A 13,135-nucleotide genomic window follows, 5' to 3' on the forward strand; every position below is an offset into this window, starting at 1 on the left:
TAGAGGAGCAGATAGGTGGAGAGAAGACAGACAGGTCACGGAGGCAAGGATGAAGCCAGTACAGGTGAGTGTAGGTAGGGAGTTGGGATGGGGGATGGTCAGTGAGGAGGGAGGGGTAGGTAGGTGGGAGGGAAGATGGACAGGTCAAGGAGGCGGGGACGAGATGGGCTGGTCTTGGGGTTGGGGGTGGGGAGATTTTGAAGCTTGTAAAGTCCACATTGAGACCATTGGGCTGCAGGGTTCCCAGGCGGGATACAAGGTGCTGTTCCTCCAGCCTTCGGGTGGCATCGTTATGGCACTGGAGGAGGCCCAGGATGGACATGTTATCCAAGGAGTGGGAGGGAGTGGGGGAGTTGAAGTGGTTCGCGACTGGGAGGTGTTGTCGTTTGTCACGAACTGAGCGTAGGTGCTCCACCAAGTGGTCTCCAAGCCTCCGTATAGTACATAGAACCCTCGAGTAGAAGCCCTTCGGCTCATCAAGTCTGTACTGACAAAAATTACTCTAAATTTACACCAGTCCCACTTACCCATGGCCCATAGCCTTGAATGTTATGACACTTCAAGTCTGATCCAAGTACTTTTCAAAGTTTGCGATGTTTCTGGCCTCCTGTCCTCCCAGGCAGAACATTCCAGATTACCAGCATCCTCTGGGTGTAAAAGATTTTTCCTCAAATCCCCTCTAAATATCCCATCTTTCACTTTAAAATTATGTCCCCTATTACTGACACTTCAACTAAAGGGAACAGCTGCTTTCTACCTACCCTGCCCATGCCCCTCAATCTTAAACACCTCAAACAGGTCCCCTCTAAGTTTTCCCTATTCTGAAGAACTTGTGCATCTCCAGCCTCTCTTTATCGAGTGCAGCTTGGGAGCTGTAAAAGACTGTAAAGATAGGAAAGTCAAAACCAAGGAAGACTTTGGAAACAAGGATGAGAAGTTTAAAACCAAGACATTGCTGGTTCACAAGCCAATGTAGGTCAGTGAACACAAAGATGATCGGGGAATTTTTTAAAAATGAATCCCATCATTTACAGGATGTATGCGTGACTGACTGGGCCAGAATTTATTGCCCATATCTAATTACCCTCAAGGAGGTGTTGGTGAGCCACCTGTGGGAACTGCTGCAGTCTATGGGGATTAGGTACACGCACAGTCGTTCGGAAGCCATTTCCAGGATTCTGATCCAGCCTCCATGATGGAATACAGTTCCAAGTCAAGCTGGTGTGTGGCTTGGAGGGGAACTTGCTGCGCATTAAGGCACAGGCAGAGTTTTGGGTGACCTCAGAGTGATATAGAATGTGGGGAGAACAGCCTGGAGGGCATTGGAATAGTTGAGCATAGAGCTGAAAAAGGCTGAAATGATGGTTTCAGCAGCAGAGGAGTTGAGTTAGTGATGCAGGCAGTAGTGGTGTTATGTGGATAGAAATAGGTAGTCTTAATGGCAGCAAGAATAAGGTCAGAGGCTTATTGCAAGTTGAAATGTCACACCCAGGTTGAGAACAGATTAGCTAAACTTCTCAATTTTGCCAGGGTGAGGGATGACATGAGTAAGTAGGAAATGAATTTCTACAGCAAGGGCCAAAATCAATTTCAGGAAGAAATTATGTGACTCCTAAAGGATCTTGCTACTAGCACTTCATTTCTTTTCAATCAACATGGAAAATGGCTCAGACTTAGCTTAATGGGCTTAAAGGTTTGAACCATGTGCAACTCTTCCACTTCAGACTTCAAATAGACTCAACTTAAGCTTCAAGGATCCTAATCCACAGTCTGGGAGTCACAATCTCTTACAGCAGTCATAAATACTCTTGAAAACTGTCAAGTAATGCAGTTATTTAAATCCTCAGCCCTTTAAAAAATAACAAAAAGATGGCCTGTATTAGTGAGTTGAAAAAATTGCTCTAATTTTTATTTTGATTTTTAAAGGGCTGGGATTTTAAATAACTTCACAGCTTGACAGTTCCACATATTTTTCTGCATTTCAAGAGAATTGATAACTATTCTTTGGGACATGATTTATTCATATTTGGAAAAGAATGGACTTATTAGGAATAGTCAACATGGCTTTATGTGGGGGAGGTCTTGCCTCACAAATTTGATTGAGTTCTTTGAAGTGACAAAGATGATTGATGAGGGTAGAGCAGTGGATGATGTCTACTTGGAGTTTGACAAGATGCCTCATAGTAGACTTGTCCAAAAGATTAAGTCACATGGGATCCACGGTGAGTTGCTAAGTTGGATAAAAAATTGGTTTGGTCATGGAAGGCAGAGAGATTTTTTTTTGACTGAAGGTCTGTAACCAGTGGTTTTCCACAAGAGTCAATACTAGCATCTCTGTTATTTGTAATATAAATGATTTGGACAAAAATGTAGGTGATCTGATTAGTAGGTTTGTGGACGACATGAAGATTGGTGGAGTTTTGGACAGTGAGGAAGTTTGTCAAAGGATTCAGCAGGATACAGATCAGTTGGAAAGTTGGGCAAGAAATGGCAGATAGAGTTTAATCTGGACAAGCATAGGCTGATGCATTTGGGAGTTCAAATGTGAAAGGGAAGTATACAGTAAATGGCAGGACCCTTAGAAGCATTGATATACAGAGAGATCTTTGAGTGTCAGAGATAAAGTCCAGACTACAGGTTTTAATTTATTTATAAAAGTTGATTGCTAGCCTTCACATTATAAAAAGAAATGTTGATGATTGGTGCAGTGATAGAGCAGCATTTTTTTTAACAAATGGGTATAGAGCTGGGAATTAATTATTGTGTTAATATTTATCCTTGGTTCCACATGTTACTGTTACATGGCAGTCTTGTGCCAAGAGATGCAAGAAATATACTCCATGAAGCTCCCAATATTTTGAGTCTAAATTATGATTATTTCTAATTTATGAGAATGAGGAAACATAATAATGGAGCGCTTTGACCGAGCTTTTGGTCATCTCTTCTATTTGACACAGTGGCAAATATTGTTCTATGATGATCAATTAAATACATTAGGATGGCTTGTTACATTACTGGCATTATACGAGTTATTGTCAATGGTAGGTTGATTAGCTGCCGCTAGAAGTTACCTATTGATGACGACCCTTTTGATAAAAGATCTCCGTCATTACTCTTTTCAGCTCACAAGGTATTTCTTATTCTTATTTCATTTTTCTTTTGAAGTTCCTGTCTTATCATCTGCCAGTATGTTTTATATAAGTTATTGACTCTTAAGGAGTTAATGTTCATGTGAGATTGAGGTCCACCCAATCTGATGATGTGACAAAGTCTTTTTGTGCAGGCAATTGAACTCTGCATGAGTACCCAAAGGGAGCAAATGTATCTTATGCAGTTCTAGGAATCCTTACAATTATGCTGCACAAGTTAATGTACATTGAACCTGTCGCTATTGTGCAATACCCTATCTGGGTTATCCAAGACAAGCTGTTTAGACTCACCAGTTGTCTATCCTCTTCCATTGATAATTAGACAGGCCCTAGACTCAGCTAGGAGAAGAAGATTGATGGCAATGAACAACACAAACTAGAATACCACATGTCTGTAGCATGGTATCTTAAAATATAACAAAACAGATCTAGAAACTTTAACAGAAAAACTTTGCAAATGGCATCTACCAACAAAACCATCCTCAAAGTTCAGCCAGAAAACCTGATCTAAAAGTTCATTTTTAAAATGTTTTCACTGATGACTTCTTGTGGACCAAGTATTAAAGATGCAATGAAATATATTGTGTTGATGAACAAGATGCAATACGAAGATAAGTGACGTTCAGACATGACAACTTATTGAGATCAGAAACACACTGACGACAGACCTTAATTTGGTACATAGCACAGTATAACCTGGGTAGGAATGAAAACAAATTTCTGATCATTATTCCTCTCACAAACCTACTCCACGCTCCGCACCGAGACACCATATTAAAAAAAAAAATCACTGGTTTAGTTATATTCTTGGGAATATTCTGATTAAGTCACATCAAAATAGAAGTTAATAACATGGAAAATAGCTTGGGCTCAATTTCAAGTGGGATCGAAAAGGCAGATGAAGGCAGGGTTTTGGGAATTCAAAGTAATCAAATCTATACAGTACGTGTAATTCATGGTAATAAAACAAGCATATGGTTCTGCATAAGCGATAAACATTCAAAACACAAAGTTGTAAGCCACACACAAGGATACAAAGTGAGGAGCTTATGGTAGTTTGTTGCTGTTTCATAAATCTTTCACAGTGCATCAATAAAATTGCAAGCTCCTGGTCAGAATCATCCTTTAATAAACCAAGAAACTTGCCATATCTGAAACAGAAAGATTTGAAATTTACTCAGTTATTAGAGTATTATCTCAGCATTCTAATGAAGTGAAAATGCAGTCTAGTGTTCTTTTCATTCTGGTAAGAGCATTTATCTGAATGTATGAATTTTACACTTTTTTTTAAAAACACAAAAAGCTATTGTTGTAATATTATGAAACTGATAAAGAAATACAAAACTTGTAAAAAGTTTAAAATATTACCCCTAAACATGATTACTTTTGAAACATTTACATTTTTGTGATGGCATTAGCGCCATCTAATGTAAAGGTAAATAAATTACATCAATGGAACTTAAAAGAAATCAACATTCTTCCAGGTACCAAGAGTTACCTGTACTTTTCACAATAGATGTCACAATTATGAATTTCAAAAGATTTCTGTGTTTGATTCAATGGCCTGCTGCATTGAAATTAAAAGTTTTATTTTAACAAAAAGTTTAAAATATGTGCAGAAAGTACAAAATACCTGACAACTATCTTTATTCCAAGTTGTTGAGTAAGGGAAAGGCCGAGACGTTTGACATTAGAATCAGAAACTGTGAAAATAAAATGTCAGGTAATGTTCAGTGAAATATTCAGATGGATGCTCAAGGTCCCGACCAGATTATACTACAACATAATATTGAAATCGGAATAGTAATGGAGTAAGAAAGCAGAAATATTGGTCAAACTACTAATGTCTTACTGATATCATCAAAATCAAATAATACTTCCAGTATTGGTAAAGAACTGGGAGGTGATCAGATGTTTTTTGTGGATAATGAGGTGTTGAGTTCAATGCAATGCTTGAAAAGGGTGGAAAATGCAGACTAAAATTACAAAAGGAAATTCGATTAATACTTAGAAAGAAAGTAAATCTGAAAGATGATGGAGAAGAACACAGATGGAATTGTTCGATAGTTCTTTTGAAGGCTTTGACACAATGGGCTGAATGGCCTTATTTAGTGAAGTGATTTTATGTTAAATTTCTCACATGTACAAATACCGACTGTCTTTTCTACAGCCACATCGGATTTTTGAACACCATGGAGTCTTTTTACAATCTGCTGATTTCCATACTTGATTTGGGGTTATTCTTTACTATAGATCAAAACAGTGCTAGATAATAGGGTCAATTTTAACTTCTTCCACTTTTGTGCACTTCAGGGTGGTAGGCACAGCTTTAATAGAGGAAGGCAGGTTTATCAATCCACATCCCTCTCTGATTTGGCTATGTGTAATATTAAAATACAGGTGGTAAGGATAGTTGTACGAAGAGGATACAGTTGGTCTAAATTGGTTATTATGAACCAAATCCTAACGTTCCTGTTGTCTTCTTAGCCCTTTCACACAGAAAAGCGGTAAAGGACAAGCTTATGAAATCTGCTATTGAAATCAGCTGAACAGCTGTTGTCATCCCCAGGTGGATAATAAGGTGTTGAGTTGAATGCAATGCTTGAAAGGGTGGAAGATGTTTTGTTGAGTTCCTGACAGGGAGTCAGAGTTATGCACAATAATTTGCTTTGCTCTTCACAATTTACGGAGTTCACGGCAAAAAACATGTATTTGCATTTGTCTTCATTAAAAAGAATGCTGCTTACACTGTAGAAAAGGAGAGAACAGTGGTGTTTTATTGGGTAGAATTAAAATAAGAAACCTGTACTTAAAGAGTTGGCAATCCTCAGATTGGTCCACATGGGATACATTGTGTGAAGAGGCTCTGGTCACAAACATCCAGTCCTCCTTTGATATTTGGGGATGGTGCCAGAGCACTGGAGAACTGAAAATATTGCACTCCTGTTTAATAAAGGGGAGGCAGCTGAACCTGTTAACTGCAAGCCAGTTAGCCTAATGACGGCAACCAAGGAATTTGCAAACAATAATCTAGCATGAAACCATTTCACATCTGGAAAATTATGGACTAAAGGACAGAATGAAACTTTTAAGGGAATATCATGTTTGGTGAACTTGATTGCGTTCCTTCATGAAGTAAAGGTGAGGATCAATAAGAGTAATGTATCTGAGCTTCCAAAAGGTGTTTAAACAGATTGTTATAACAATTATAATCCATGGGATTAATGGGACAGAATACAAAATTGGCTGTAGAACAGAAAGTAGTAGTATATGGGGAAATGCACATTCGTATTCCTTAGAGGTCAGTATTAGGACCACTGCTCTTTCTAATTTATATTATTAATTTGGACTTAATTCATGGGGAATAATGACAAAGTTTGCATACAACAAAGTTCAGAAGCACAGCAAATGAACCTTCTTGTATTATAAGAAAATAATTAATGCCTTAGCTAGAGTAAAGTTAGAGAAACTGTTTTCAGTGGCAGTAGAACCAGTACCCAGAATACACAGATTCCAGGAATTTCACCAAAGACTATAGGCAACATGAGGACACCTTTTATCAGAATGTTGTGATCTGGAATGTACTACCTAAAAGAATAGTGGAAACATGGAATGTTGGGTTTTGGGTTTACAACTGAAGGGGAAACATTAGAAAGCTGTGGGTAAAAAAAAGATTAATTGGATAGTTGTACCAAAGACACACTGAACGGAATGTTTTGTGCTGTATCTGATGTGATAGCGTCTGTAAGAAAAGCCATTTGAATATGTTTTTTGTACATATGTAAGCACTAGAAGTGATGTAAGCACTGGAAGTGATGTAATCACCCATGTGGTATCACCATGATGTCAGTTATGATCACATAAGGTAGCAGTCTCTTAGTAAATCACAAGTTACAACACTTAACCTTATTCTTTGAGCTTACTTTGATCTAGGCACAGATAATAGAACATGGTAACAGTGGCAAGGGATCAGCAGTGTAACTAGAAGCGGGAAGCAAGCATTGTGATCTGATCACAGTTCTTCCAACAAGAGGAGAGACGAGTTGAATGCACTCAGACTTTTTACCTGATTAGACAAATGGGTCAGGGTAAAGTGGTGCCACAGTAATCAGACCTACTGCCAGTGGCACTCCTGCCTCTCTAATTTTGAGGCTCACACCGCAACTACACAGCTCAGGACTTGGTTCCAGTCAATTTCATGGCCATCACAATCAGCTATCGCTTTGTGATCGAGACCTGCTCCTTAGACCAATCAGCAGCAAAAGATAGGAACCACGGTGATCAGATTCCCAGAAACGAACTGGAAGTCCTCAAATATCCCAGGCTAGGTTAAGCTGATCAAAGAAAGGAGTTCTGCCTTTCAGGTAATGAGGTTACAGATGCAAAAAAAAAAAGAGAGCATCAAAATTAAAATCAAGGCCTCTATGGAATGAGCACCTCAAGTCAATCCAAATCCAAAATGAAAGATCTTGCAAAGGTATGGTAATGTTGGAATACCAACTGAAAATAAAGCTAAATTTCAGAATGCATCACACTTACAGCTTATTAAGTAGAGGCTAAAAACAATGAGAACAATGATGAGTTTGTCAGTGATGTAGAGGAAAGTGACGTGACTTCACAGATACAGACCTTTCCGGGCATATCATGGTCCGGCTTTGCTAAAGTGGGACTCACACTAAAAATATTTGATTTCCTGACTCACAACTCCTAATGTGATTCTTTAGTTGAGCGCAACTAGGCTGAAGTTGGTCGTGGTTGTGATGTAGCTAATCCTTAATGAGTTTTAACATGACAAACCAGGAAAGACTGCCAGTGGGTGAGATATTAGATCAGTGATGCTGACAGTTTGATTACAGCTGAATAAGATAGCTCACCCACTGTACTACAATGGTTAATTGTGTACAAAGCAGGAATACACAAGCTCCAGCTGACAAATACAAAGAAAGACATGACATCGATTCACTTCTATAATTATATGTAATGAGACAGGGTGAATCAAAAAATTAGAGGGAAGGATTATTCCTCCCATGAATGAGCAGCTTAGCTGATTAACTTCAGATGTGAAAAATCAACAAATTTGCAATCCATTTATAATACAATATACTCTTTAGTCTTGATCATGAACAAAGCAGATGAAGTGGTAAGCACAATCTTTTTGGCAGTACTAAATGTGAAAACTGCTCTTACTCATTTTGGTTTTATGCTAAAGAAGTACAAATGAAATATATTAATATAGAATGGAAAATAATTAGCAAAATCAAGGCATAAATAGCTAAATGGATCAAAGTATGCAAAGGAAAAATTCTATGAATCATTTCATGAATCTAGTTTGGACACTTCATGGAAACAAAGTAAGAAATACTAAAATGATAATCAAGGGTAAAGAAAAAAAAATGGAAAAAATGCATTAGCCATTAGGGAAAATGGAGATATTATTTAGATACATTTACTGGAAATACATCATAAGCGGTGTGCCACATGGAACGGTGCTGGGTCCACAGTTTTTCATCATTTATATGAATGCTTTGGGACTGAACGTAAGAGGTATGGTTACTAAGTTTGCAGATGACACCAAAATTGGAGGTGTAGTGGACAGCGAAGAAGGTTACCTCAGAATACAATGGGATCTTGATCAGATGGGCCAATGGACCAAGCAGTGGCAGATGGAGTTTAGTTTAGATAAATGCGAGGTGCTGCATTTTGGAAATGTAAATCAGGGCATGACTTATAACACTTAATGGTAAGGTCCTGGGGAGTGTTGTGGAATAAACAGACCTAGGAGTGCAGGTTCATAGAAAGTGGAATCGCAGGTAGATAGGATAATGAAGTTGTTTAGTATGCTTGCCTTGATCGATCAGTGCATTGACTATAGGAGTTGGGAGGTCATGTTGCGGCTATACAAGACATTGGTTCGACCACTTTTGGAATACTGCATGCAATTCTGGTCTCCCTGCTATAGGAAAGATGTTGTGAAATTTGAAAGGGTGCAGAAAAGATTTACAAGGATGTTGCCAGGGTTGGAGGGTTTGAGCTATTGGGGGAGGCTGAATAGGCTGGAGTTATTTTCCCTGGAGCATCGGAGGCTGAGGGGTGACCTTATAGTGGTTTATAAAATCATGAGACAGGGTGAATAGCAAAAGGTCTTTCCTCCACGGTAGGGAAGTCCAAAACTAGAAGGGACAGATTTAAGGTGAGAGTTGAAAGATTTAAAGGGACCTAAGGGGCAACTTTATCACACAGAGGAATGTGCACGTATGGAATGAGCTGCCAAAGGAAGTGGTGGAGTTTGGTACAATTACAACATTTAAAAGACACCTGGATGGGTACATGAATAGGAACAGTTTAGAGGGATATGGGCCAAAAGCTAGCAAATGGGACTAGAGATTTATTTAGGATATCTGGTCAGAATGGACGAGTTGGACCAAAGGGTCTATTTCCTTGCTGTACAGCTCGATGACTCTATTAAGGAACAAACAGGCCACTAACAATGAGAAGAAGAAATGGCAAGGAAGGTTCATGGCGCTGTAGGAAAGAAACAAATTTGCCTGCCTTCCCAACCTCAACCAGGGTTCTAATAACTAAAATGACTAGCATAGTTGACCCTGTTAAACTTCCACTTACTTGTTGTACTTACCATTTCTACTCGACCTGGACTCCAACATGTGTGCTGACTCCCTAATAAAGTTCATCATTTGTGTTATAAGGTATGGACAAAAGTTCAACAGCTTATAAATCAAAGGAAAAGGCATATCTAGATCATTGCTGATCTCCTACCAGGAAAGGAATCAAAAGTGCCCCAAAGTTTTCAACTGAAGGGAATGACAGAATAATTAGCTCCCTTTCATTTTGTTAACCAGTCCTCAGAAGTTCAGAGCTCTGCTTAATTTGAAAACACCATTAGTGACAGAGTTTAACTAGTTAACCTGATTTGACTGAAGAGGTTTCACCTATCACAACAGAAAAGTGGGAAACCAGACACAGAAGTCACAGGTATTGGTGGAAAAGTTGAAAAATGTTTGCATGAGACTCAGTTTCATTGTTTTACCATTAATTTCTTTGGCCTTCAATTTGCTTGACATTTGTCCCCAGTCCTACCTAACTTGGGTATGCTGATTGCGAGACAATCTGCAAAAGATCTATCACAGTGCATTGCTATTTTCTGGATGGCAAATTGGCAGAGGTGTGCACTAGGCACAAGATCTGCATCACTAATAATTCATAGACTGTTGGAGTCTTCATACCTTTGCCATTCTAGAAGGACTGACCTTTGATATTGCTGCTGAGTAGGAATCGGAGTTGAAACTGCATAGCAGACAGCATCATGAAAACCAGTACAGGACTCCTTAGCAATTGCTACAAGGAATATTAAAGCACATCTGACCACTCAAGCCTTCATTTCAATGGAATAAAGTCAACTATCACATTAATACTTCATTGTATTCTCATCACTTTCTAATAAAAGGACATCCCTTCAGTTCACTACATGTTCTAATGAATACCATCAAGAGTCTGCTGTCAGGCAAGTAGACAACATGGCCTCCCCACCAGAGCTGGTTTTTAGCACCTCAATGTTGGCCTGGGAGAGGATGCTGCTATTGGACTGTTTTCCTTGTCACCAGATTTGAAGAATCTTGTGAAGGCACTTCAAATGGTACATCTAGAGTAGTCCAATGTGCTTGCTGTAGGTCGTTCAAGACTTTGAAGGAAATAAGAGCACAGGAATCACTGCTATCTGGCAGTCAGTGACCTTAGTCTTGGGTTGGAGATTCTTCTTTTCAAATACTCTCTTCTTCAACTGGCTGAAAGCTGAACTGGTACACTAGAGGCGATGATGAATTTAATCATCTTTGCCTGCCTTTGTCAAGATGAGGCACCCAAAATACAGAAAATGGTCTACAATTTCCAGGTTCATTTTGGTCTTAACTGATAGAAGGGAGGTGTTGTGCTGTGGAGCTGTCTTGAAAAGATCTTAGAGATCTGCTCCTCTGATGCTGCCTGGCCCACTTTGCTCCTCCAGCTCCACAATGTGTTATCTCTGACTCCAGCATTGGCAGTTCTTACTATCTCTGAAAAGATCTCAGTTTTCCAGTTGCTTAATAAACACCAATTTTTCATCTGCTTCAGAGAAGGAATTGATAATCTCAATCATCTCCGTGATCTCATCAAAGATCTCAACCTTAAAGCCCAGCTCCTGACTGACTGCAAGCAGGAGAGCAACTGCATATTGCAGATAAATTAAATTACTAAAGTTGGAATGATTTGGGCTTTGATTGAAGGTCATGTAAGTTGAACAGGTTCTAGTCAGTTCTGCAAATTGTCTGAAAATACGTTGCTGGAGGTGAGATTCAGTCATGCAGTGAGGAAGTTGGAGAAGAGAATTGGTTCAATGACATTGCCTTCCTCAGAATTCAGGTAGTTGTTGTAGGATTCTTTGAAGAAATGCTTTAGAGATCTCCTCAAAGATGCCCTAAAGATGTGAAAAATCCTTACAGACTCAGAGGAGTCCCTAGCTTGTGACCAGCAAAATGGAGAAGGTTCATTCAGGAAGAGACAAAATACATTGAGAAATGTCATTGGGAACATGTGGAGGCAAAGTTGAGGCATCAGAGTGGACTAACAGGCCAACAGCTCATCTAGCCAACCCCCCAAGCATCATTTGCCTCGTATGTGGCAGAGTCTGCAGGTTTTGCATAGGATTTATCAGCCATCTTAGAATCCATTGAACCAGAGCGGAAACAAGTTGTTCACAAACCTGAGGGAATGTCTAATAAGAGGTGTCCTATCACTTGTTTAGCTTATCAATGCAATATCAATCATCTGGCTGAATAATGTAGCACTATACAGCTTCCCAAATGACTTTAACCTCCATGACAAAGCACTATTCAGTGCACATTATAGACTTAATTAAATTAAAACAAGATGAACAAAAAATTTAAACATACTCTATTCCAAACCCAATGCTTTCACAGGATGTATACGTATGTTTTCTATACCTATTTTATTGGCTTTTCATATTCTACTTTAGGGCCAGGATTGTTGGAGATGGCTGGCTCATCATTCGCCAAATAAAATGCATCATGGGAGTAAGATGGTCCTCAAACCATGGCACCTAATCTTTGGCAGGAAGTCATATTGGCTGCATCACATGACATCAGTCATAAGCTTGGTCTCCTTGCCCATGGTCCATGTGTAGCGTACTCTGACAGGAAGAACCTAGCATGTTTTACTGACCTGACAGATAGCAATATTAGGAATAGTCTAACCATTGCTATGACTTTACTGATCAGGCACATATCAGAGCCTCAAAGGTTGTAGGTGTTAACTAAACCAGTGAACATTTTGGGGATGCTACATTTTTTTAGATTAGTTCATGGGATGTATGCGTTGCTGGCTAATTGCCCTGGAGCAGTTGCCTTCTTGAATTGCAACCATCCTTCAGTGGTAGGAACAGAATGCCGTTAGGAAACAGTTCCACAATTTCAACCAAGGACGATGGAGAAACGCTGATTTAATTTCAAGTCAGGCTGGTTGATTAGAAGGGGGGGCCTAGCAGGGAAGACAGTGGAACAACAATGGCAGGAGATTCTGTGGGTAATTTGGGAGGGACAACAGAAATTTATTCCAGGTTAAAAAAAAACATACTAAGGGGAGGATGGGGCAACCATGGCTGACAAGGAGAATCAGGGAAATTGTGAAAACAAGAGAAATAAAGCACACTATGTGGCGAATATTAGTGGGAAACTAGAGAATTGGGAAGCCTTTAAAAACCTGCAGAGGGCAATTAAAAAAGCAACAAGGGAATAGAAGATGAAATATAAGAGCAAGCTTATTAGTAACATAAAAGAAGATTGCAAGAGTTTTCTTTTTAGGGAGTTAAAAAGGGAAGAGAGAGGCAAAAGTGTACATTGGATTGCTGGAAAATAAGCTAGAGAAGTAGTAATGGGGAAAAAAAGAAATGGTGGACGAACTGAATAGGTATTTTGCAT

The 13,135-nt window shown here is 39.2% G+C and overlaps 1 protein-coding gene across 3 annotated transcripts in view; it reads right to left on the minus strand.

Annotated features, from left to right (window-relative positions):
• tbc1d32 (TBC1 domain family, member 32) overlaps positions 1-13,135 on the minus strand; it is a 244,798-nt gene that overhangs the window by 55,671 nt on the left and 175,992 nt on the right. For all 3 annotated transcript variants that reach the window (XM_048596587.1, XM_048596588.1, XM_048596589.1), the window contains 2 exons: positions 4,783-4,852; positions 4,185-4,300 (listed from right to left, as the gene is read on the minus strand). In XM_048596587.1, coding sequence (XP_048452544.1) covers positions 4,185-4,300; positions 4,783-4,852 — 186 coding nt within the window. The remainder of the gene's footprint in view (positions 1-4,184; positions 4,301-4,782; positions 4,853-13,135) is intronic.

This window comes from Rhincodon typus, chromosome 5 (assembly GCF_021869965.1).
Source record: "Rhincodon typus isolate 14 chromosome 5, sRhiTyp1.1, whole genome shotgun sequence".
Lineage (NCBI taxonomy): Eukaryota > Metazoa > Chordata > Chondrichthyes > Orectolobiformes > Rhincodontidae > Rhincodon > Rhincodon typus.